General features: G+C 31.1%; 6 protein-coding genes across 13 annotated transcripts in view; 3 read left to right on the plus strand and 3 right to left on the minus strand.

Annotated features, from left to right (window-relative positions):
- The first annotated feature begins 223 nt into the window (after positions 1-223).
- On the plus strand, positions 224-1,301 carry LOC139994281 (probable palmitoyltransferase ZDHHC24). Its single transcript, XM_072016768.1, has one exon. The coding sequence runs from the start codon at positions 224-226 to the stop codon at positions 1,079-1,081; it is 858 nt and encodes a 285-aa protein (XP_071872869.1). The 3' UTR covers positions 1,082-1,301.
- A 118-nt stretch (positions 1,302-1,419) lies between these two features.
- On the minus strand, positions 1,420-4,438 carry LOC139994280 (sulfhydryl oxidase 1). Its single transcript, XM_072016767.1, has 3 exons — positions 4,075-4,438; positions 3,499-3,751; positions 1,420-3,414 (listed from the first exon to the last, which is right to left on the minus strand). Exons 1-3 carry the CDS (start codon positions 4,352-4,354, stop codon positions 2,004-2,006), a joined length of 1,944 nt encoding a protein of 647 aa, XP_071872868.1. The 5' UTR covers positions 4,355-4,438; the 3' UTR covers positions 1,420-2,003.
- Positions 4,439-4,826: 388 nt separating this feature from the next.
- On the minus strand, positions 4,827-8,819 carry Tra2 (transformer 2). 2 transcript variants are annotated; one of them, XM_072016155.1, is made up of 5 exons: positions 8,661-8,819; positions 7,675-8,181; positions 7,136-7,350; positions 6,956-7,050; positions 4,827-5,412 (listed from the first exon to the last, which is right to left on the minus strand). In XM_072016155.1, exons 1-5 carry the CDS (start codon positions 8,673-8,675, stop codon positions 5,387-5,389), a joined length of 858 nt encoding a protein of 285 aa, XP_071872256.1. In that variant the 5' UTR covers positions 8,676-8,819; the 3' UTR covers positions 4,827-5,386. The 2 variants fall into 2 exon arrangements, with proteins under 2 accessions (XP_071872256.1, XP_071872258.1); XM_072016157.1 differs by having other exon boundaries at positions 4,827-6,058.
- A 617-nt stretch (positions 8,820-9,436) lies between these two features.
- LOC139994479 (protein Loquacious-like) lies at positions 9,437-13,965 on the plus strand. 6 transcript variants are annotated; one of them, XM_072017156.1, is made up of 8 exons: positions 9,437-9,635; positions 9,858-9,952; positions 10,415-10,739; positions 11,053-11,188; positions 11,274-11,568; positions 12,027-12,176; positions 12,301-12,412; positions 13,829-13,965. In XM_072017156.1, the coding sequence occupies exons 2-8, from the start codon at positions 9,941-9,943 to the stop codon at positions 13,963-13,965; spliced, it is 1,167 nt and encodes a 388-aa protein (XP_071873257.1). In that variant the 5' UTR covers positions 9,437-9,635; positions 9,858-9,940. The 6 variants fall into 6 exon arrangements, with proteins under 6 accessions (XP_071873257.1, XP_071873259.1, XP_071873256.1 ...); XM_072017158.1 differs by lacking the exon at positions 9,858-9,952; XM_072017155.1 differs by lacking the exon at positions 9,437-9,635 and having other exon boundaries at positions 9,642-9,952.
- Positions 12,539-13,497, minus strand: Mthfs (methenyltetrahydrofolate synthetase). Its single transcript, XM_072017161.1, has 4 exons — positions 13,343-13,497; positions 12,982-13,237; positions 12,806-12,853; positions 12,539-12,726 (listed from the first exon to the last, which is right to left on the minus strand). The coding sequence occupies exons 1-4, from the start codon at positions 13,451-13,453 to the stop codon at positions 12,554-12,556; spliced, it is 588 nt and encodes a 195-aa protein (XP_071873262.1). The 5' UTR covers positions 13,454-13,497; the 3' UTR covers positions 12,539-12,553.
- A 10,290-nt stretch (positions 13,966-24,255) lies between the features above and the next one.
- The window catches only part of Dh31-r (Diuretic hormone 31 Receptor), a 165,914-nt gene continuing 164,645 nt past the window's right edge, over positions 24,256-25,524 (plus strand). For both annotated transcript variants that reach the window (XM_072016723.1, XM_072016722.1), the window contains exon 1: positions 24,256-24,732. The gene's annotated coding sequence lies outside the window, so the exon portion shown is untranslated. The remainder of the gene's footprint in view (positions 24,733-25,524) is intronic.

A 25,524-nucleotide genomic window follows, 5' to 3' on the forward strand; every position in this document is an offset into this window, starting at 1 on the left:
AATGACGAATTAAACAGAATGTACAATGTGATCCGGTAAATATACAATATATGAAATTAGTTAATTAAAAAAAATATTTAGAAAGATTTCAAATTTTTAGGTTATAACGAAATAGTATTACTGTAGAATGAACCAGTATTGGTGAGAAGTGTACATACATATTAAATAGATATTATCTACTGAGTAGAATCACGTGTTTAATAAAAGTATAAAATTGTTAAAAATGATAATCCGAAAAAGAATTTGGCCTCGCACTTTAAGCGACTTTTTTTCAATGACTTTTATATTAACAATTATACCAATAATATATTGGTTCCAACTATGGGTGGTTTTACCGGCAATACACGAACATGGATCATTGCCGTATATTTTGCATTTCCTTTTTGGAAATTTTATCATGTTAAACATAGTCGGGAATTTTACATATATAATATTTTGCGATACTAGCACTAGAAGAGATATTATGCCAATAAGTGCTGCAAATACTAAAAATGGTTGGAGATTATGTGCTTCATGTGAAACTCTTGCACCTCCACGGTCATGGCATTGTCCTACATGTAATATATGTATTTTAAAGAGGGATCATCATTGTATTTTTACTGGATGTTGTATTGGTCATTATAATCACAGATACTTTATAATGTTTCTTTTATATTTATTTGTAGCGACAACATATAGTTTTTGTTATAATAATCTCTTTATTTGGAATAGAATGCAGTTTGAATTTCCTATGTCACTTATTAAAATCATTTTTCCCTTAGCAATATTCATTTTTGGATTTGACGGTTCTACAAATCAGTTTTATCTCATTCTGTATATTGTATCTGCAGTAGGAATGTTGTACACAGGAGTTCTGTGCATTTATCATTTTTGTCTAGTGCTCAATGGTAATATAGCTAATGAGAGTAATAAGAAAATACACATATATAACTTAGGTTGGAAACAAAATGTAAAGGAAGTATTAGGCAACCGATGGTACCTTACATGGACACTTCCTTATATAAAATCTCAATTACCCCATAATGGTGTAATATGGGATACATCGAATTCATGGCAATATACAGATTTTAAAAACAAATAAATATAAATTGTAAAAATTTTGTAAAGCTTATAAAAACAAATTTGTTAAACTGATTAATTTGTATTATATACTGTATATATCACAAAGCATGTATGTTTTATTACATTGATGTAATACATTTAAAAATGTACTATTGGAATAGATTAAAAGTCAGATTATTGTTTACAATTGTACTTTAACAATTTATTATAAATATATGAACTTAATTATACATAGTAAATCAGTACTTAATTTTTATTCTTATCATAGATAAATTATACAAATTCAAGAAAATATTACAATAAATGCCTTTTAACAAAATAGTGGAAGAATTTGATTTTAATATCTACACATGAAAATTTGATTCAGTTTATAATATATTTGTCTAAGGATTGTCGATTTTACATACATAAAGATTTAATAATTGTAATAATTTATATTTAACATAATATAATTGTACATTGGTAGGACTAGTTTTATAATTATTGTTATTATATGATGTTATATAGTGAACTTAAATATCTTTTACTACATATTTTTCAATTTAATACAATAATGTTAAATGTATAAATATATCGTATTTGTCAATGAACGTTAAATTGTAAAAAAGATGTCCTATGGCAAAAAGGAATAATCTCGTTATAAAATTTTATACATTAAACTTACATAATTATCACTATGTTTTTTCCACTATAATCTTAAATACAATACATTTATAACAAATAAGAATAAATACATAATATGCTTTATGAATAATGATTTTAGTCAACATCATTTGAAGAAGTAATTAAGATTGTATATCTACTAATATTACATTCTTGTAAAAAAATTGTATGATTGGAAATGATATATGTACAATATATTTATAAGCATAACTATATTTTCATAACTTTATTATTAATTTTTTAAAGATGTATTCCTTTTTAAGTTTTATATATCTCAATTAACAGAAATAAAAATCACATTTTGTAAGTAAGCTAACGTAATGTCGTTTTCTATAAGTTCTTTTGACTGCAAATTTTATACAGACTAATATAAGTATGATAGCAGATGCAACATATAGCACAACACAAATACTTATATCAAAAATTGTAAAATCCCATCCAATTTTCTTATTATTTGTATATTTACTCAATACTAGTCTTTCTTGTCTTATTTTTAATTTATTGCCATTACCATCCTTATGTGTGTTGACTGAATCATAATAATTTATTCCTTTATAACTATACTTTGTTTTAAGGTAATATAAAACATGTTCTTCATTCCAAGTACCATTTTCATATCTACAATTTGGACAATGTTCAATTGCTGGATATTGAATTTTTTTATGTTTTGGGTCTTCTGTATCATCACCTGACAGTCTTGCATTTACTTCATTATGAGCTGACCACAACCATAAGATGCTGTCATTAGCATTAGACACATCAAACATTTTGTTTTTTGAAGCCATTTGGACAAAATGTTGAGCACAATCAGCACATCCAAAAAAGTTTTGTATATATCCATGCATTGCTTCTAATATTTTTCTTGGTTCACGTTCAACGTCCTTATTTAAGATAGCAAAATTAACAGTCAACATATGAAACATTGTCCACAAACCACAGGGATACCCACGATATCCTTCTTTACTGCCTTTACATCCAACCCACTTTGAAGGTCCAGAGTACACAGGTGACATTTCTTCTTCTATAGATTTTACTATTTGACTAAATTCCTCCCCAGATATATTATTTCTTTTTTTAATAATATCTCTAGTGATTTCTAGAAAAATGTTACCATATCTCAGAGGAAAATAGTCAGCCAATACATTTAAATATCTTTTCAATGCATCCATTTTTTTATCTTTTATTATTTTATGTAATGGAATTTCATGAGAGATTGAATATCTTAAGGCATTTTCCAGATCAAGTTGGTATAAATGATCTCCACTTATGTCTGTACTTTCTGGCTGTGGTGTTGCTTCTAATTGTTTTGGAGTGCTAATATTTAATTTATGATTTTCATTCTTTATTAAATAATTCTTAATAGGATTTAGCTCATGAATAGTTTCTGCTTTTGAAATCATAAATTCTTTAATTGCATTGAAAACACCTTCCCTTGTAGGTATTCTGATTTTAAGAACCTTTTGTGTCTCATTGCGAGCTAAAACTATCAAACTTGGAAAATTTGTGACTTTGTTTGTCTCACATAATAATTCATTGTCAGACAATACCCTTCTTATTTGTAATGTTGTAATTTTGTGCATATCTAATATAACTTCAGCACCCAAATGTGAATCTGTCCTTTCAAATAGTAAGAAGACATATTTTATAGCATTTGGTATAGCCTTCCAAATATTTGTAGTTTCATAATTTCTATAATATCAAAACATAACAATAATTATCTCCTATTATTTAAAAGAGTGAATATAAAAAATAAAGAAGTATAAATTGATATACCTGTATGGTGCTATATTAGGCCATGAAATACCTCTTCCTTCTTGTTGTTCTCTTCCTAATAAATCTATTAAACTATGTCTAAGTTCATTAATATCATCATACTTCTCCATCAATAATCCTAATGATGGTGGATGTGCATTTACAGAAAAGTATTTAAGCATGGGATAATGCATAATTTCATACTCTCGGCAAATTGGGTTATTATCATCATCGGCACAATCTATTGCAGCAATTACTACAATATCTTTCCATGCTAAAAATATTATTGAAATAAATTATTTGCAAGATATGATTAATCTCATCTATAATACATACTTAAAGATCTTAGATAATACATATTTAGATTTGCCAAAGGTTTCTTAAAAACATACTTGCTTAATAATAATAAATTCACGATTGTATATATTTACTTAAAGTGCTTTCATAGATTATTATGATATACAGCAAATATAAAAAGCGATATGTTTTAAGAATTATATTAAGTAAGATAAGTTCATACGAATAAATATGTTAAGCGATAGTGATACATTTTTATGTGAATTATTAATTATTTTATAATCATTAAAATTGACTTACCGTAAATATCATTAGCAAAATCTTTCCACATCGGTGCAAATCGAAGACAGTAACCACACCAACTGTTGTAAAATTCAACTAACCAACCCTTTGTATCTTCGTAAACGGATGACTTAAAATTAGTAACGTTTAAAATAACGACATTATCACTAGTATTATACAATCCTTGTGTAGGTATTTGACTTTGATATGGTTCCTTTGCTACGGCAGCATTACAATTCACTATTATTACATTGATTAACCATAATTTCCATAACAAACTAACGTCAAAACGATCCATATTTTCTTCTGTCAAATCGAACTCCTACTAATCACCGTTGTATACGATGTGATACTAATGTGCTACCAAATGCTAGTAATACTTTTATCAAGGTGCAACATATGTATATATGATTCTACATAAGGTACGTTCTCATGAAAAATATCACTAACAAAATATCTGTGAGTACATAAATAGATACATAACTATTAGCAAGTACTAATATGTTAAATGTTTATGTCTTTATAAAAACTGAATTTGCAGTTATAATTCATACCAAATGAAATGATAATTTTAAGATTTTCTTATAAATATTCTCTAATTTACAAAACTTTATATTTAATTTTTATTATTATTTCAAGTCATGAATTTGTTGTACATTTATAATTGTTAGTTTTCATAAGATTCAGATAAAAGTTTAAAAAAATTTTTGTGGATTATTAATTACCATAACTATTTATGGTTTTGAAGGTAATAAATGACAGGTAAATAATTTATATTAAAAAAACACTGTTTATTAATAGTTTCAATTCGAATTGCCGCTGCTTATTCCTATACAAAGTGAAAACAATAGGATGTTACCCTTAAGGATAAATAGGAGGTTTTAGGATGGTGGAGGGAATAAGGGCGAAGGTATATATGTTTATTTATTATATAACACCTATTTACGGATATATTATTTAACCAAATCAACTGATAAAGAATATGATCGGTATAAACCTTGGAGCAGCTTACGCTCTTCCCTACTCATAAAAGAATTCGATGCTTCTTGAACATTTTCTGAAACGTTCGACCAGTTTCACCCCCAACCACTGGCTTGTCCAGGTCGGGGGCCTGACGATCAACGATTTCTTACTGTCTTGAGGCTTGCAGTTCTTCTAGGCTTGAGACTTCTCAGCCGGTAAGGAATGCGATTCGGATCATATTCTTTGTCACAAGCGCGAAAAACCTTCGGATCTTCGAAATTCGAGCAAGACAAACATCTTCAGATATCTTGTCTTCAACTTTTCAAAACTTTCATTTTTTCAGAGTGAAACTTCAAACTTCCCTCTATCATCCAATACCTCTTGATTCAAAACCTTATAAACAAACAAACAGGTTAGAGAACTTACTTCTATTTTTAAATTTATTTTTGTTTTGTTTCATTCGTTTCTGTATGTCTTTCGGTCTTTCCGTTTTTTTAAATATTTTTCTTTTCATATAAATATTTGTGAATACCACATTTTTTCCTGATTTGTAACACGTTTTAGCAGTTATGTTAAAAAACAGAATGGCTGGAATATAATTTTTAAGCAAAACTGAAATCAAATTGGAACCAAAGAAAGATAGAAACAATTATATTCCAACCTTCACATATTAGCATCATATTACAATACGTAAACCTTATCTTCATAACAATTTCTTAGGAAATGAAACATTGTGAAAATAAGGTTTTGTTTGCGTCCATTCTAACCTTACTCTTTCATGCAAAGAATATACTACACTTCTTTGCATATTAGATTATCTGATTAACTGATATTGTACGATCATAATTTAAATGCTGTATATTAATTGCATATAATGCAGAACTAGGTAAGGTAAGAATAGTAGTAAGAATGTAGCGTTTGCATTTTTTGACCCGGTACAGTATTGTTAGAAGAAATTTGAGGTCAAAGGGTCAAGTCACACAAATGGTCTCCCAAACACCTGGCCTCTCGCATCACACTCGTGTCACTTAATATCGACCTGAAATTCATTAAGCAACAAAAACTATGATTGTTTGACCCATGTTACGGGTTACACTTAGTTACTACCGTACGATTTATCGGATGCATTCCTTGATGCTCCTGTCTTCCATTCTTGCTAATTTAACTACTTATTTGTACTTAAACATTTTTCTTGAAGTAAATATAAGCGGTCTACGAAAATATGAATCTAAATTAAGAACTTCAGTTATAAGTGAATGATAATATAAATTTTAAAATCACTTACAATTGTGTTCATATGTGCATTCTGTATATGTAAATATACAGTTTTTCATTCATTAAAATGTAAGTGTGTACATATATATATATATATATACTTCTATAAATTATATATATATATAACACTGAATAGGAGAAGTATATTAACATACTGTTTAGTATCTTTAGTTTAGTCAAAGAAAGCTAATTTTTGTGAGAAAGTACTTCAAACAGTGAAATTTTATTGCATGCAACTCTTTAAAACATGTTAATGTTTTGTATATTAATAATTCTGAAAATAATTTAATCTAAAATAAAAAACTCAAGTAAACTTCTTGCTTTAAATTACGATACATTAGATTTCATAGTTGATAAATATTTTAATATTATTTAAAATTTCACAATAAATGCAATATTATACACTGTATATGTATATATTAGCATATGTGACTGACATTTAATTAATATCATTAATCTTTTATGAATAGATTTAAAGTATTTTTAGGTTCATAAATACGAATCTTGGCGAATTATATAATATTAAATCAATGAGTTTTTGTATTTTGTTAGATCTAGTTATCTTAATTGATTAAATGTTATGTAAATATTTTTAAAGGAGACACATATCCATGTAGACTGCTTATATTAGGTCGTGTGACAGAACAAAAAGTAAACTTACGTGGTGAATAAGAGCGTGATCGAGATCTATCGTAGCGTGAGCGACGGCGATTGTAATATGGGCTAGGTGAACGTCGATAGCTTCCTCTGTAACTACTGTTTAATGAAAGAAAAATAATAGTTTTTTCTGTCTTTTTGTAAGTTTCATTTAGGAATTATATCTTAAAAAATACAAACTCACTCTCGTCTTCTGGGTCCATCCCATCCTCTATCATGTAAATGTGTAGGTTTTCCCATGTAAATTCCTGGAGTTGGCGTGTGAGCTCTTTGTGTAATCGAAAAATCTACCCTTATTCTTCGACCATCAATATCCATCCCTGTGCACTGTTCTTTCGCTACTTTAGCATCTTCAGATGATTCAAAATATACAAAACAGAATCCTCTGGATCGTCCAGTCTAAAATATAAATATTTATGCATCAATATATTATACGATTTTTAATCAAAATATGGAAAATAAATATATACAAAATCTTGTTCCATTTGGTTTTTAGATAAAATAAAATGTGACCAGAGGCCTTTAACGTTTTGCACAAACTTAATGCACGAACGTTCTAAATCTCTGGTATAATTTATTATTCCCCTTATCTTTTTTTTAATAGTTATGGGGTTGTATATGTATTTGTTGTATATGAACATTAATGTTAGATCTTTGCACAATTAACATATGTTAGTATGTAAATATAATATTGTAATTTATAAAACGTTAATATTTAAGTACCTTTGCATCAATTACAACTTGTACACGTTCGACAGGTCCATATTTGGAAAAAATGTGATGTATTTGTTGTTCAGTTGTAAAAATAGAAAGCCCAAATACACCTAAGCATCTGGAAGGACATGGATTATCTCTGTTTCCAACATGACGTCGTCTAGATGACATTGGACTCCGAGAGTGTGAACGATAAATGTTCCTATCATGTTCGCGAGAGTAACGGGAACGAGAGTATGATCGGGATCTGCTTCGAGAATATCGACCACCCCTATAAGGAGAACGACTACGACTGCGACTACTACCACGGTGACCAGCACTAGCATATTTGCTACTGCGATATGACTTTCTTCCTCTTGAAACTGAACGGCTTCGTGATCGTGAATATTCTTTCACTGGTCGGTGAGATTCTTTACGTTCCCGTGATTTACGTGATCTTGAATGTGAACGTGAGTCTCTCAAACCTCCATCTGCTGTTCTTGGTCTTCTAGGACTTGCACTACGACTACCACTCCGCTGGAATAAAGAATATAATTTTAATTCTCTGCTAGTATTTTATATTTATTTATGTTTCGTTTACCTTTTAAACTATAAATTCAAGAACGTTATATAGAAATGAAATAAAAAATAATTTATATTGTAAATTAATTGAACTATATTTTGGATTTTCAAAATATTGCTAATTTTAATAATCATGGAGATTCAAATGCTTAACCTTCTAAATTATAGTTAAAACAGAATTACAAAAAATTAGTTGGATCAACAAATATATTTTATAAAAATAAAAAGGTTAGTAACACCACTATCAATAAATCTGCAAATTTTTAATAGTTTAAGAGTAAAATAAGAGCATTAAAATGGTAATATAAATATGAAACATAGTTGAACGTTGATGGATCGATAATGGCTGTGATCAGCCGCATGTCGTTACGGTCACAATATGTATAAAATTACACGTAAAAGTAATATTTAAAAAAGGAAAATGTAATATTTACCTCGATATCACTCATTATGGATTTTCAACTATGAATGAATAGGATAAATGTAGCAAAAACCGGTCAAAATGTTTGGAATAGTGCACTGTAGCGTCAGTATGCAATAATGGCGTACAATCTTTAGACTGTTTCAGCGGGTAACAGCCGGAAGTGATGATACCAGGTGGTATACAAATGCGAAACATACCAACATCCGGTGTTGCCAAGAAACGATAGTGAAAATTGAAAATGGCGGTGTATTTCTCAAAATGGCGCCAATTCAAACATAAATAATATTGTAGATTCAGTATCCCTACAGATTGTTGTATAATGTTCAGAGTTTTGTTTTTACTCCATAGTATATTAAATGAAATTTATCAAACGTATGAATTATTATTTATAAGGACATTTGACTGAAACTTCAAGAAATTTCGTTAAAATTTGCATTGTATTAATAAAACGCACTAAAATATATGAAACTATTATATTTAAATCATATATAAGTTCAAATTACAGTAAATATCGAATTAAAAAGTCATTAATGGGAATTTCGAAAAAAGAAAGGTTCATTATATTTTTCATTGGAATAGTATGTTTTGTATGTTTATTATATCTCCCTTTATATATGTTAAATATTATATTATATTATATAGTTGAAAGACAGATACTTTAGTATTTTTATATTCTAGATAAAAAAAATTTATTGTATTTTAAATACGACAAAACGTGCATTTGTTTCTATAAAACCACACCAGTAATGCACCTGCGCAGAAAGATGCGCGTGCTTCCTGCGTCTATAAAAACTGTTCAGATTGCATACTGCGGCAGAATCAGAAACGAGGAAGATTCTCCGGTAGTCAGTAAACCATTTTTCTGTCGTCAAACGGATCAAGCTTTTTGTGAGATTTGGATCGGTCACAAAAAGCGGGATTCGCTTTTCGTATAGGAATTGGCCTGTTAAGGAGCCAGTTAATATATATAGAACGTTTGAAAATTGTGAGTAAAGGTAGTGACTTTTTAGATTTTGTGTAGCGGACGATACTGTGACCGATTGCTCTATGCTCTTCTTTATCATCGTTTTAAATAGAACCCTGTCAGTGATGAAAGTCGTCATTGGCTCCGTTCTCGGTGAAATCGCAATAAAGCTTAACCTTCGTATTTCGTTATTGAATTTTCTATGCTTTACATACTAGAATTAATCAATGAATTTTATAACAATCATGGCCGCCAGCCGGTTTTCCTACCGTTTTATACTGCATAGATCTTGTGCTCGTCGTTAAGTACCTTACTAAAATATCAATATGGATTCACACGTTAGTAATAACTTATTATTTTATTTTTCGTTGATTGTAAGATTATTATATAAAGGATAGATGAACAAAATATATATTAATAATATGATATGACATATTATCAGAAAGTTTGCTTTTTCACAAAGAAAATCTCCTTATGTTATGACTTTACAATAGGGGTTATTGATTTGAACATTTAGTAAATAAAAATAATTTGGAAGATTTCCAATGCTTGACATCTTTCATTAATCTAAAACCCTTTGATTGTTTATTTAATAATATGAAGTTTATGATATAGAACTTAATGGAATGATAATAAGTAATCTTTAAAAGGAAACTGTATAATTGAATGAATACACAATTTCATGTTTGATAATTGTAATATGTTATAAATAAAAGATATGATTTTATCACTTATTACATTTTTTAAATCAAACTTTTATTAAAGATTATATATATAAAAATATCTGTTGTAATTTATAGATTGCAGAAATGGAGGAAATACATCAACCGCAACAGGTTGGGCCTAATATGATGGCCAGTGTAGGTGGGATTCCTAACCACTCAAACAATGTTAGTCGGCGTAACCGAGTTCGATCATCATTACACAGTTTGATGATAGGAAAACGTCCAATAAGTGAGGCCGCTCAATTGGAGATGAAATCATTGTCCAACAAAACACCAGTTTCTATTCTTCAGGAATTGCTTTCTCGTAGGGGCACGACACCAAAGTATGAGTTAATACAAGTAGAGGGTGCTATCCATGAGCCTATTTTTCGTTACCGTGTTACTGTTGCTGATGTTGTTGGTTTGTATCTAATTTTGATAATGCAATATTTATTTTTCAACTCACTGATTTAAATCAGGATACATCCAGTCTAAGATAGCAATTGAAACTGACATTATAACATATATTTTTACTTAATTATAAGTCATAATCATTAAATATAAGTAAACTATAGAGTTGACCACGTAGTTTCAATGGAGGTTAAGTTAATGTTTGTTTTATTTACTTTAGTATTATTTAGTGTAGTATTATAAATTTACTTTTATATAGAAATTAATTACACATTTACATTGAGCAAAAGTGTAAAATGATAAGTATCTGATGATTGAAGTAGATCCAATTGTTTCAGCAATGGGGACTGGAAAATCAAAAAAGGAGGCAAAGCATGCTGCTGCAAGGGCTGTATTGGATAAACTGTGTAGACTAAATAGTGAATCACCAGATTCTCCACTTCCAAATAATTTATCAGAGTAACAAATATATATTAACAAACATATACTTTTTGTATATAATTTTTTATATATTTATGTGTTTAATTTAGTTTATTTTATACAGTTCTGAAAACTTACAAGAATTATCTGGATATGGAGAAGAAAAAATAATTACAAATCCAATTGGAGCATTACAAGAAATGTGCATGTCACGTCACTGGCCTCCACCAAAATATACAATAGAAAATGAAGAGGGCTTGCCACATGAGAGGCAATTCACAATTGTCTGTTCTGTTTTAAAATATCGGGAAGTTGGCCAAGGAAAAAGTAAGAAAGTTGCAAAAAGGCATGCAGCTCACAAAATGTGGCAAGCTTTACATTATATGAACACAGAAAGCTCTAATATAGATGAAGATGAGGTAAGACTATTTTGTTTGCTTATGTATATATAAAATAAATTTATTATAAAATTATAAAGTATAATTTTATATATTTTTTATACATTTGGTATGATGCAATAATATTAAAATATTGTTTATATAAGTTGTGTATTTGTATGTGTATTGATTTTGTTGTGTATGTGTGTGTATGTTTAGTAAAGTGGAAGTGATTTGGCACTGGAAACAGTATTATGAAATATGAGCTACCTTTCTGATCACCCTGAATCTATAACGGATAATTATTAATATTTCAATTACACATTTTATATGTGTATTTGTATCGTAAGTCATTTACACAACAGCATATGTTTTTAACAATAACATGCTTGGATCATTTCCACTTCATTTTACTTGTAATATATGTGCAGTCATTGGAGAACTTTCTTCAATGATACGCATTTAAATAAATTCTTACATATATTAATTGTCCGTTATAGGTTTTACAAAGAAATGCAAATGTGAGTGCCCGTTATGCTGATTTGAAAGGTAGCAAAATTTCAACATTAACTACTATTCATAGCCTTAAGGTTTCACAATTTCATAAAAGTCTGAAGTCATCCACTGGTGTTAAACTTTTTGAATTACAGGTTTGTAATACAATTAATTCAGACACATTGGTTTTACTCTGTTTCAAAGTATAAAAATGAAAAAGCAATTTGATTAGATTTTTTAATTTCATTAAATTTGCTTCATTGTTTCTTTTTGTTATAGAATACATGTTTGAATGATGGTGATGTAAATTTGGTACAGTTCTTGCAAGAAATTGCTTCAGAGCAGCAATTTGAAGTAACTTATGTTGATATTGAGGAAAAGTCTATCAGTGGTAAGTTATTGATTCTTTTTTTTGTTAAATCAAATTTTATTAATTTATATTAGTTTATATATATTTATATTTAACTTATTTATTAGAAAATACAGTTAAATTAAGAACATGAATACAAAACGTAAATTTTCTCATTATAAATTATTTTTCTGTAAGTACAAGATCCAAAAGTATATCATTTTCAGATGTAGGAATATCTTCACACAATTGTTCATTAAATGCCAGTGCAATTAAGTGCGGTATTTTTTGTTGTTTCTTTAAACATAAGTCCAAAAATTTATCATAATAACCCATTCCATGTCCCAAACGTTTTCCTAATTGATAATACATATTACTGTAATTTTTAAAAATTAAAGCTTTTCGAAATAATCTATACAAACTAAACTTACTTACCATTAGCAGTAAATGCAACACCTGGTATAAGTATTAAATCTAATCCACCTAAAATATATAATTTTATAAAATATTAAATTTTGTATCTTGTTAGTTTTAATGAATTTAGAAAATATCAATAATATTATAATCTAAAATGGAGCATGATTGTATGCATTAAATATTTCAGGTTTTACCAGTTTGTAATGCGTTTTCTCTAAGTTCATTAACATTTGGTTGTTTAATATTCCATTTGGTTAATGGTAGTGTTTCATAATCTTGCATCGAAAGTAATTTAACCATTTCCATTTCTTTTCCTTTATACCTAGGAACAAATACGACTTTTTTTCTTTCAAATATATATTTTAATATTTCAATTGTGTCAATTTCATCTTTTGTACTTAGATATAAGGAAATTCTTGTGCTTTCTCGAAACTGTGGTAGAGAACATAGCTGTGCATGCAAAAATATGTTTGTCATAAAGAGTTTCAGATAAAGATATAACATAACCTCTTCTTTATATTATGAATACCTTGATTATTTCTTCAATATACTTACTTTATCAAATACCTTCATTGATTGTCTTTGTTTCTCTTCAGTATTAAGTTGTGTAATAATATCTTTCATTTTTTTACGTAAAGCACTTTTAGCAGATTTTATTCCAGCCATAATTTTTATCAATGTACACCTCTTACAAAAAAAGAACTCTATAAAACATGTGTATAACCTATGACATAATTATTATACATCACAATTATCTGTAGTCAATATTTAGGTATTATTCATATATTTTTCTTAAAATAGTCCTTTATCTTATCTAAATGTTCAAAATTCTTAAGTTTACCAATTATCTTCATATATCAGCTATATCATATTTCATTTATTTGAATGTCTAATATTCGTGTTGCTTTCTTTCATATTGTTCATTATAATTGGAGCATTAATTGAAGAATTATAAATAAAAAGTAATGTTTTGATTATTATTTTCATTATATGTAAATATATATGGATTGGATTAGATGAATGTTTCCCTCCTTATTACAGGTAAATGCCAGTGCCTTGTGCAGTTGTCTACCTTGCCAGTAGCAGTTTGCTATGGTTGTGGTGTTACTAGTAAAGATGCTCAAGCTAGTGCTGCTCAAAACGCTCTGGAATATCTTAAAATCATGACCAAAAAGTGAGCCAGCGCTTTGCTCCTGCCAGCTGTCACTATTAATTGTAAATCACATAATAATTTACTGTCCAAAAATCAAAATAGCAGTGCAGATTCCAAAATTTTATCAAACAGTCAAGTAGCGGATAAGGGTAAAAGTCAAAAGCTCGATCACGTGGGGAACAAAAGTAGATTATCAAAGCCATCCGTCAGAGTAGTAAACACTGCAATGGGAAATAAAGATGCTACATTGAGTACAATCACCACAACATCAACTGTTACAGTTTCTTCAAATAGGATGAATTCATCTATAAAAAAGAATAGTGGAAACAACGAGAATTTAAAATCTAACGAACAACTAACAAAGAATACATCAATCGTAACCGCAAATCAATCTAGTTCTACTTTCAGTAATGTAAGAGGTGTTACTGCAACATGTGTTAGTGGTAATGTTTCTCACGAGAGTACATCTAAGTCCAAAGATTACTCCGCTAAAAAGTTTTCCAGTGAAATTGATTCGAAAATGAAGAATTATCAAATACAATCCGAATACAAAGAATCATCTGTAAACAATCAGGATTACAAAACAAGGAATAGCACAACTATGAACAACTTATCATCGAGGTTCGTAAACCAGTCGTCGGTTCAAACGTTGCATAGGGAGAACCATGGAACTGCTTCCAGTACACATCAATCTCGGCCAGTGTCACGGAACGATAACACCGCATTTGCCGTAGCTAGGAAAGCATTGGAACAACAGAATCCCGTGTCGAAGATGACACCGATCAATTTTCCACCACTGCGTGCTCCACAGAGCATCGTGAATGTTCGCCATCCTTTTGTCACAGAAGCAAGAACCAAGCATAATGATATTGGTGGTCCAAACTCAAAATCGAAGCTGAATGTAGCGAGTTCTCTGCAAAGTGGTGTGAAGGATCTTGATCACAGTAGGCAAACCTTCCATAGCTATGGCACATCACAGATCGCTGGTATTCCAAATGTTCAAAATTTAAGCAATGTCACGGCGAATATGTCACCTTATGCCAGACCGGAAAGCTTCCCTCAGCCAACTGTTGCAAGTGTGCTATTTCCTGACACATCTCAGTTTCCTCAATCACCTCCATTCAGTACAACGCAAATTGGACAGCTGAATCAATATCAAACATATGATCCTGGCAGTTTTGCAACTACACCAGTGAATGTGAACCCAGTAATCCCTCAATTCTCTGCAGAGAGTTCTATTCCGTATCCGCAATACGACAATCCTCCTCAATTCGTGCAACCTAATCATTATCCGACTGCGGATATAGCGAATAGTCAGTATCAGTATCAAGCAGGTGTAGGACAACTACAAGAGTCACCAATGTTCATACAAAGCCTGCAAAGTCCTATCGCCGTAACGGATCAGTATGCTGCTCCAAATTATGCTAGAACGGTTAGGGCAGAATTGATACCACGATTGAGGAGGCCACCAAGATTTAACAAGTAAAAATGATTTTTTACACACACGCGCGCACACACATACACACACATACACATGCACGCACACGCACACATTATATATTATACATATACAATATATTCTTGAATAAAAGTTCGTAGCCGTAAATGAAGGAAGAATAATAACGAGGAACATAAATCGAATGATAACGGCACGAATTCATGGAATCGTATTATACCTTTCAATAGAAATGAAGAACGTCCACGTGTATCTTGCGTGCAGAAATAATCGGGAAATTTGCCAATCTACTTGGTTGAACTATCAATATGTTAAGTGGAGGAGATTTGGTAAAAGTTATTTCAATTTCTGATCCATTTTGAAATAAATTTTAACCAGTCTATGCGAATTAATGCGCGCGTGGAAGTGTTAACTAGTATTTTGGCAAAATTGCACGAGTTGCACGGTTAGCGTTATTAGTAGTCGTTCGAAGAAATTCTGTCTGAAATGGTTTGATACGTAAATACATGTACAAAGCAGAAACGTATTACGCAGCGAAGAGAGAAGAAAAAATCATTTTGACTTGTTTCCATCATTAAATGTGACACGGCAGGGCATAATAAGTTGAGCTCGATATAATTTTGTGACGTAATTTATCTAATATCATTGAAATTCGAGACAGAGAGAAAGAAGAGAAGGGGAAAAAGATGGAGAAATAGAGAGAGAGAGGGAGAGAGAGAAAAAGAGAAAAGTTATTACAACCAGATTGTTAAATTGTACATAAATTATAACTATTGATAAGAATAGTTTCATTTCTATAAATATATAGTATTCGCGGAAATATGGTTCTGGACAAATTTGTTTTCGGTCAATCGAAGAAAGCAAATTTGTTAGTAAATGGAGCAGAATCCATAACCATGTTGCACATAAAAATCGATAGAAACGAAGAAAGATTTGTGAAATAAAAAGAAAAGAGAAAGCAACTGAATTATAATTATAATAACGATAAGTCCTAGTTTTAATGAATGGTATCCTACAAGCTATACTTTGCATAGAATTAGTGGAGGTTTTCCAATATTTGCATATTACTTAGCTTACTGCTATGTTTTTAATGTGCTTCACTATTTATATATGGAATGGCGGTGTAACGATGTTCATTGCAATGCGACCGCATGCAAGGATGATTCATTTCTAATAGGAAAAAGAAAGTGAAAAGAGTAACGTTTAACATATAATGTCAAGTAACTCGCTTAATTTGAACATCGTGTCTCCATTGAACGTATGCACAGTGCAAACGTAGCTTTCGGCGATCCGAATATAATGAAGGCGATCGCGATAAAGTAACGATATAATCTTTCAGTGGTGTATGTTTTTCCTTTAGTATGGTAGCTCATAAACTCATAAGCATCACATATTAATACGCGTAAAATTAATCGTTAAGGGAAATCCTCATTAAGTACGCATTTCGTATTAAACGAAACTATATATTCGTATGTATTGAATTTTTAAATTGTCTACGTGCGTCGACGTCACCGGATAAGACATTTATACTAAACGGAAAAGAGAACAACAATATCGCGTATGGACATATATACCGTCAAGAGGATACGATCAGGAATCAAAAAGAAAAAAGAAAGGAAAAGAAGAAAAGTGAAGGTAAGACGGGAAAAAAGAGGAAAACGAAATAAAAAGCAAAGGTAGACATATTGCGTAACAATGCAATTTTTAACCGTGGATCATCATCCTGTTTGTGAATAATGTGGAATACGAAAAAGAATTATTGCTTTTCCAATGAATCAAGAGAATAAGCGAGAAAACGTTCGTTGTAACATCGATTGACGGACAGTGCGAACTTTTATCTTGCGTTCGATTATTATTCCCGTGTAACAGGAATCTGTGTGTGCATACGCAATTTCGTTCAGCGATGATTTTTATCCCCGTTCATTTGCAAGAAACGGATCTCGTTGATTACCAGTGATCTAGTACTATTATTAGATATTAGATAGAGATAAATTATATTTATGTCTCGAAAATTCGGGGATGAAAACGAATTTATTCACATACTGTCTTACTTTTCCGTATTTCTCATTGGAAAGATTAATGCGTATTATAATTATTGTTAATTTATAAAGTATCGAATATAACAATCGGATCGAAAGTGAAATGCAAATAAAATGTGAAATTTTCCGTGTAAAAAATGTCATGTATGAAATAGTGTATGCATACTAGATTAATCATCGATTCGATATAGTGGTGCAATAACAAGCCCATGGATAGCCGCGCATAACTGCGATACCTTGCCCGCGCATTCGACGTTATTGATAGTACAAAAAGTTCATTTTCTGTAAGGATAAATCGCATTGCGGGTCAGGGTACCACGGAAATGCGTAGAATTGCGTGGAAGAGAGAGAGAGAGAGAGAGAGAGCGAGTGCAAGCGCGCACGAGAAAGAGAGAGAGAGAGAGAGAAAGAGAGCGAGAGCGAGATGAATAGTAGAAGCGAGTGAGTGAGCGAAACGATAATGTGCCTCGACGACACGAGTATCCGGAGGAGATAAAGGAAAATTAATGAAACCCTAAACCTAAGGTGATGTCTCAAGAATTGCGACATAATTTTCTGGTCGAGCATATTTCATACATTTGGAAAATAGGCATTACTTACATGCAAAGTATAGAATGTGTATGCGTGTAAACGAAAGTACACTGCTAGATTGATACCGCAATCAGTTATTTCTTTAAGGATACAAAAAAGCGATAAGAAAGCAATGAGAGGAAACTAGAAATTTATTGTAGAAAGAACAGAAGCATTATAGAACACGGCGATTCGATTTGCGGATCGTAATCGTTGAAACTAACGAAATTTCTTCTGAAACGCTTAATTGCTACTACGGGTGATGATAATTTTCTGTAATTATTATATTTATTTTTTTAGAATGTATACATGGAATTAGAAAATTCGTCATGTCTTCTGTTTTGACGTTCGATTCCATTTAGTATGAGATATTTTTTAATTTTTTAATAATTTCTTTCCTTTTTTTTTTGTTTCAAACTATAAAGCGCTGCTTCGCGTATTGAAAGTTTGACTACAGTTTCATGTGTATCCTCCACTTGTAAGCAGTTTTCTGTGCCAATCGAGATTAATTCGTTGCGAGATCTGACTTCAGATGGTAAAACGGATACAATACCAAACAGCGCCTCATCGCCGAAAGGCGTTATAGAAAAGTTGTTGAAACTTGCCAGTTCGTAAGGGAACATATCAACACATAATGTAAAATTGGAAGAAAATGATATATTGTATATTTGTCAGAAAAATCGCTCTTTCTATTAAACGAGATGTTTTGTATATTTTTGTTTATCAGAGAAATTTCGAATTGATGGCGGTACGACTTTTTTGATGTAAATCTTTTTTCCGAAGAAGAATTTTTTATTTTTGTTTTAAACTACGCAAAGTCGTAATTTGTTCTTTATTTTTTTTGTTTATGATAAAAATCAATGCTATATGTATTTTTTATGTATACAAAAGAAAGCGATACAGTAAGATTCTTCGCATTTTACAGTGATATATGCACCCTTGAAATAAAATTGGAAAAATTTTTCTAAATCGTTGATCGTAATCGAAACGCCTCGTCGATCTTTCTCGATTTCGCTTTAGCTTTCTGTACTGCGAATACCAGGAGAATCCCTGAGAGCGTTTAAAGATCGAGTCGATCCATCGATCAAAAATTGTTAATCGACGCGATTAGTTTGCTTGAAAAAAATTAGTCGATTCGATTAACTGCTTCAAAAAATAAACGAAAAAGAAGAAAAACAAAGCGTCGATTTATCGTACCCTGACATTATTTGATATTCTGTTGTTTAAAGGGAGGGGACGATAATTTCGTGCGAAAAAAAATTAGCGTGCGATCTGGCTATCAAATAGCAAATTAAGAGCATAATGAAGGAAATATTGTGATGGATAATGAGACAAAATATTATAATAGAGAGAGAAAAATAGACTTCCCACCTTCTTCGACTACGGGGAAGCACTTCTTCGTGGACCAACCTAGGAACGAGAAAAGGGGACGAGATGCTTTCGATTCGATCCACGAGAATATAGCCAATATAATACTTTCTTTTTGTCTATCACGTCTATCACGATATTATATTATATATACATACATATACATACTTCGTTTCTCTTTTCTCGTTCGTATCCTTTACCACGGAAGCGGCCTTCTAAGCTGCGCAAAAGAAGAACTTGATTTCCAACGACTTTTGAAGTCAATGGACGAATAAAAAAAAATGAAAGAGGAAAAGAAAGGTTTATTAGCATCTTTCAACGGGATCCGTCGAGTCTCGTGTATTAAGTAAAAAATAAATTGAAATTAAGCCAACACGAAACGACTATATATTTTACTTATGATTTTACTGTTTAAGCGTTACTGCGTTTTGTAACGATTTTGCATACAAAGGAAATTAAAATGAAACGAAGAAATTTCTGTAGATTGAAAGGTACATTTTCGAAAATATTTTGCGAACGAATGAACTTCCATTGCATCTATCTTCATTGTCTCTATCCTTTTACCCCATCCCCATAGACATACTTATTTACCTATTTACTTATATACGAATACCTACATGCACACGCGTGCGCGCGATATCGAAATACAATTGTAAAAAAGAAAAAAATCGTCAACTACCAATTCCCTTAATCTTTCCAGTACGATCGATTTTTTAAATAAGCGAGAGTAAAAGAGAGAAAAAGAGACAAAAGAGCCTTAGAAGAAAGAAGGTAATATTAGTCTATGATAAAAAAAGGAGGAAGAAGCATTAAAATTTTAGTGTCGATGCGTAGACGATATTTGTCGATAATTTCCATTCCCCTTCTGTGAACTTTGAACTCTTTTTGCAGAATCGTCTACCGGATAGTGAAGAATACCATGTAAATTTCAACGATACGAAGGATATGTAGATATTAATTTGTTCCTTACTGTAAGGAGAAAAAAGGAAAAGAAGAGAAAGAGAACACTTTTATAAGATGTATAATATTAAAGATCCAGCATGTCTGGATATAATTTGTAATTTTTATATGTGGAGGGGGACGCGTTAGTGATTTTTTTATGTTCTCTATTCTATCTTTCCACCACCTTCTTCCGCTGCCTTCCTTCCGGTCTTTCATATCTCCCTCTTCTTTCTTTCTTTTTTTTTTGTAAGTTAAATTATTCTGTGTTTTGTAAAGTAATATCGTTGGTTTTGTGTAATCGATACGATTTACCGGCACACAACACGGACATGACATACAGATAACGACTTAAAATAACATAGCGAGACTCGTTTCTGTAAACGAGCGGCATATAATATCTATAATCAAGGTTGTTTTATGTATGATTGTGCGTGTAACATTGTTAATAAACTAACGATGCTTATGAAAGTTCTTTCAAGCTCTGTATCTCCACTTGTTCATTTATGATTCCTTCATTTCTCTCTATGTTTCTATGTTTCTATGTTTCTATGTTTCTATGTTTCTATGTTTCTATGTTTCTATGTTTCTATGTTTTACATATATAATAAAAACTAACTAAACTAAAAATAAAAATACGGGGATCAATTTTCATGCAATATAAAATTTCGACCGTGAAACGTTGCTAAATAACGAATCACAAGCGTGCTCTCAGTTTTTACCGTAGTTGTTTTTATCGTGTTCCGGAAACTGATCCAATTTTCATAGTACGTATATTGTCGGTTATAGGTATTAGAATACCTATTGATGCTTAGTATAAATTGAACGCTTCTTACTGCTTCTACTTTGCTAGTTATTTTATTATAAATTTGTAATTTCGTTCTCATCGTATATGTCTTATAATGTAATATATTAAATACAGTAAATTTTGTTTTTGTTAGATTTTCAAATATATGTAACAAATAGGTATTTGTATACTTATGTATAGTATATATAGTATAATATTTATGTATATAAACTTAATCCCAAACTATATATAGGGTCACAATTGCATCACGCGAACAATCGAACCGTGTATCTAATAAAGAACACGCTGAAACGTGTCTTTCTGCTTATACAGCTGTGAAAAAAGATTGCTGTTAATCACGTGATTATTAGTAGCACGCGTCACGTGTTCCTGTAACGACAAACGGCCCAGATTTGACAGTAATGACAATGACTCGACATATAAATTTATGCAGTTAAATTGTCACCCTCGAGCACATGCCCTTGTACGAACAGCGCTAGTTAAAAAGATTCTTGCGACTCGATAATACCACTTAACTGCAGCTTAAAGACGTTAAAGACTTGACACACGATCTGTTATTAAGCAAGTGAATGTTACTAGCAAGCTACACGTTCTATATATTTAAACATTGCCTCTTTGTTAAATTATTATCTACGTTATTTTTCGAAAACTTTTATTTCATATACATTTCTAAGTGCTCGATAAATATCATTTAAATAATTAAATACAATTAAGTACAATTTGGTTGTTGTTTGCTAATATGTTTGGCGGGTTAATATGTTTGAATTTCGTGTATTTGTTTGCAGCACCAAAATGCTGTTGGTTGCCGCATACATATTTCAATAAAAATCTCAAAATTTGTAATAGAAATATTACAAATTTTACGAAAATATGACCATATCATTAATTTAAATATTTTAATTAATTCCAGCATTACCAGTCTTATGACAATCGACATGTTACTACGATATTGATAAATATTGTAGTTTCTTAACAGATTGCGTATAAAATTAAGAATTTTTGATTTTGGTTATGCATATATTTATGACAGCAATTTGAATTCAATCGAATCGCAGAGTGTGCGCGGTAAGGGTTGAAGCATCAGCAACGCCATCACGCCGGTAGTGGTTGCGCGCGCACTTCGAGTCACGTTTTCTATCACTAGAAGTGTTCAGTTGCCGATACGCGGCCGCGTGATTCGCAGTTTTTAAAGTTCTTGTTCGAAAAAGTTTCTCAGTTTTGATGTTTGTGTGCTCGTGCTTTCGTTCGGCTACGAAATAATGACAGAAACTTCGTGTGACAAAACGGGGACTCGTCAAATCCCAGCCTCTTTAAATCTAACACATCTCATATAAATCTGGTAACGGCGCTAAATAATTCGCGGTAAAATAACCACTGTAAAGATATCTTAGTTTTCATTTCAAGTATTATAACTTTCGTTAATTAAACTTTTCGTAACATGTTACTGTACTACATCGTGTCATGGTAAATGATTCGTAAAAAGCATATTGGTACGAAGTAATTGAAAATTTACATCGGCATGTGAATATTGGCAGGCATATAAATTTTGATTTAGACGCCATTTAAGTATGAATGCACTTTTAACGACCTCTATGAATGTAGTATTAGACCGTTGTGACATATTTTCAAATACAGCTTCTTTTTTTACCGATTCTTTGCTTATTTTCTACTGCTTCTAATTTAAGAAGTCTTGTTTATAATTCTTCGCGAAGTAAATTTTCCTCCTCACGTAAAATTAAATATTCGAACAGGAAGAAGGTTGCATAGGTCATTGTAACAAAACATCATTATAGAATAGAAACAGATTCTGCTCGATCCTTATTGGTTTCCTTAGGTTAGGATTAAATATAGATTGATAAAATGAAGTGATTGTGTTTATAGAATTAACGGTTGCTTTTAGGGGATATCTCTAACAGTTACTTTTTTGCAAAGATATTTGATTTGGTAGTATTTTTGCTATGAAATGTTTTTTATGAAATTATTTTTAGTATAGTTTCTAGATAGTTTTATGCAAGACGCATTAAATTAATATATCGTAAATTATATTTGGCAAATTTAATGTTATATATAAAAATGTAAATCTTCGCATGATTGCTCGTTCAAAAGCTTATTTGTTAAAGCTGTGTGTCAGCAAATTGGAATTTGGAATTTGAAATTGAAATATTTTTGTTATCGTAAATTTCTTGCTCTTATTTTCGTTTTATTTCAATTAACGATTGTAAGTATTGCAGTATATTTCCCTACCGAATGTTCACAGAATTTGCTCGTTACTTTAGGTTTTTACTTTCTATAAGAAAACCAATTTCACGTAGCAAAACTTTAATCAAAATAACTGAACTACCATGCCGTCGCGTCCGTGAGATTTCATACGGGTTAACTATACCTTATTTGCAAAGTATTCCGAACTTCTTTGCATCAATGTAGCTTTCGAACTGCTAACAATAAACCGGAAATGCTTGAGAACAACGGGATTTATTCCACGGTTGATTGCCGTTTGTTGTGCTCACTTTTTCCATTGTCGAACGTTCAACTGCTATTAAACGTTTAACATATATTTACTGAGAATGCTTTCGTAAAAAATAAATTAGACGATTCATATCGTAATTCAGAAAGTTAAATTGAACGAATCCGATTAAAATCTCGGTCGTAACAAGGCACGATTGTTTCACGCATCAAATCTTTTTATTCAACGAGATTCCGACGTAAGTTCGAAATTCCACGTTTTTTTATGCAAAAACAAAAATAAGAAAGTTTATATAGAAATTTGATTATCCTGCAAAAACCTTTAAACGATAGATTATCAATGGAATTAATAGGATTAGATTCGTAGATTATTTACAGATACGATTTTATTATGCACAGATTGTGATAGATCGTTCGTAGATTATTTCCAAGATTCCAATATTTGTCTATTATTTGGAACATATCGTACATTTGAAACATATCCATGGATTATTCCTGAGATTGTATTACATATAAATTATTTGTAGGATTCGTAGATTATACGCGCGATTCTATCATACGTAAATTACTCGGTAATTATTCATAAAAGTTTCTTCTGTGAAAAGATAAAATATCATGAATAAATTGAATCGTGATGCGTACAACTATAAATTCACTTGCCTCGTTCTTCAGAATAGAGAGAAACGTGTTTTAATGCTCGATGTGTATCTACTTTGCGACGGGCAACAAGATTCTGCACTTTCCCGATATAATATCATAGCAAATTCGATAATCATTGCGCATTTTGTCGAGATAAAATCTCCGGAGAAATGAACTAGGAAAGGCAATCGGAAAAATAAAATAAAAAGAAATTCGATGGTTTGCCAAACAATCGAACGTGACTGATAATATAAATTCGATTAACTACAATTATTATAATTACCAATGAAATTAAACGAACGACTATTCTTAATGAAAACACGTCGATACTCGTTTCTTTCGTCGAACTGAAAATGCTTTGATCTAAATGAAAATCGGTTGATTGCGGCTGCAGATCAATTAAATCAGTTCGGTTAATCTAGTCGCGAATAAAATGCAGTGAATGATTATGAATCGCAGCTTCCGCGCACGTTTCTGTTGTCTGTACACCGGTTGATCATCGTGTCCTTGGTAAGTACCTTGTTTTATTATTCCAATGATATTGAATCTCTGCGAACCGTACAGCCCTGACACTCCGACAGCAATTATTCCCGCAGATTCGGTCAATTATTTCCCGCCAGCGCCTCTCATTGTGTTGATCCGCGCCGACTAATTTACGTTAGCTTTCCAGGGTGAAACGATAATTTCCAATTTAGAAAATATCCGCGACCGAGGAGGTCTTTTTATTTCCAAATGTAATTGAAATTTGAGAGGGTCGCGCGTTGGAGCGGAATCGAAATTTAGCGATTCGAGTTTAGCAACAGAATTTCGATTTGTTGAAAATAAACTAAAGAGTAGGAAGTTCGTTATTTCGGTTTATATTCGTTATGATGTTTTCTAGCCATAGAAGAAGGAATAATTAATTGGAAGTATTTAACCACGAAAATATCGCGAAGAAGAAAATATCGCGAAGAGAAACCTTGGAAATTCGTTTCCTTCGTTCATTATTCTAATTCACTTTGGAATGAATGTATTGACTAAGAAATTAGTTCAAGTTATGAATTGTCATTTATAAATCGTGAACTGCCGAGTTTCGTTTATCGATCGCCGTAGATCGTTTTAAAAGAAAAGATTCGCCGATCTTTTTTTATAAAGGCAATGGTAAAAAGAGGAAATCGTATTTCGCTCGTATGTTATTCGATTGGAAGAACATCGATGCAGGAAAATCTGCAGCGGTGGATTTTCATAAAGCCTTTTGCGCGTTTGCCAGTGACGAATCCTATAAAATATTCAACGGGGAAAGTCGTTTTAATCTGAGCGAGC

The sequence above is a fragment of the Bombus fervidus genome, chromosome 14, assembly GCF_041682495.2.
Source record: "Bombus fervidus isolate BK054 chromosome 14, iyBomFerv1, whole genome shotgun sequence".
NCBI lineage: Eukaryota > Metazoa > Arthropoda > Insecta > Hymenoptera > Apidae > Bombus > Bombus fervidus.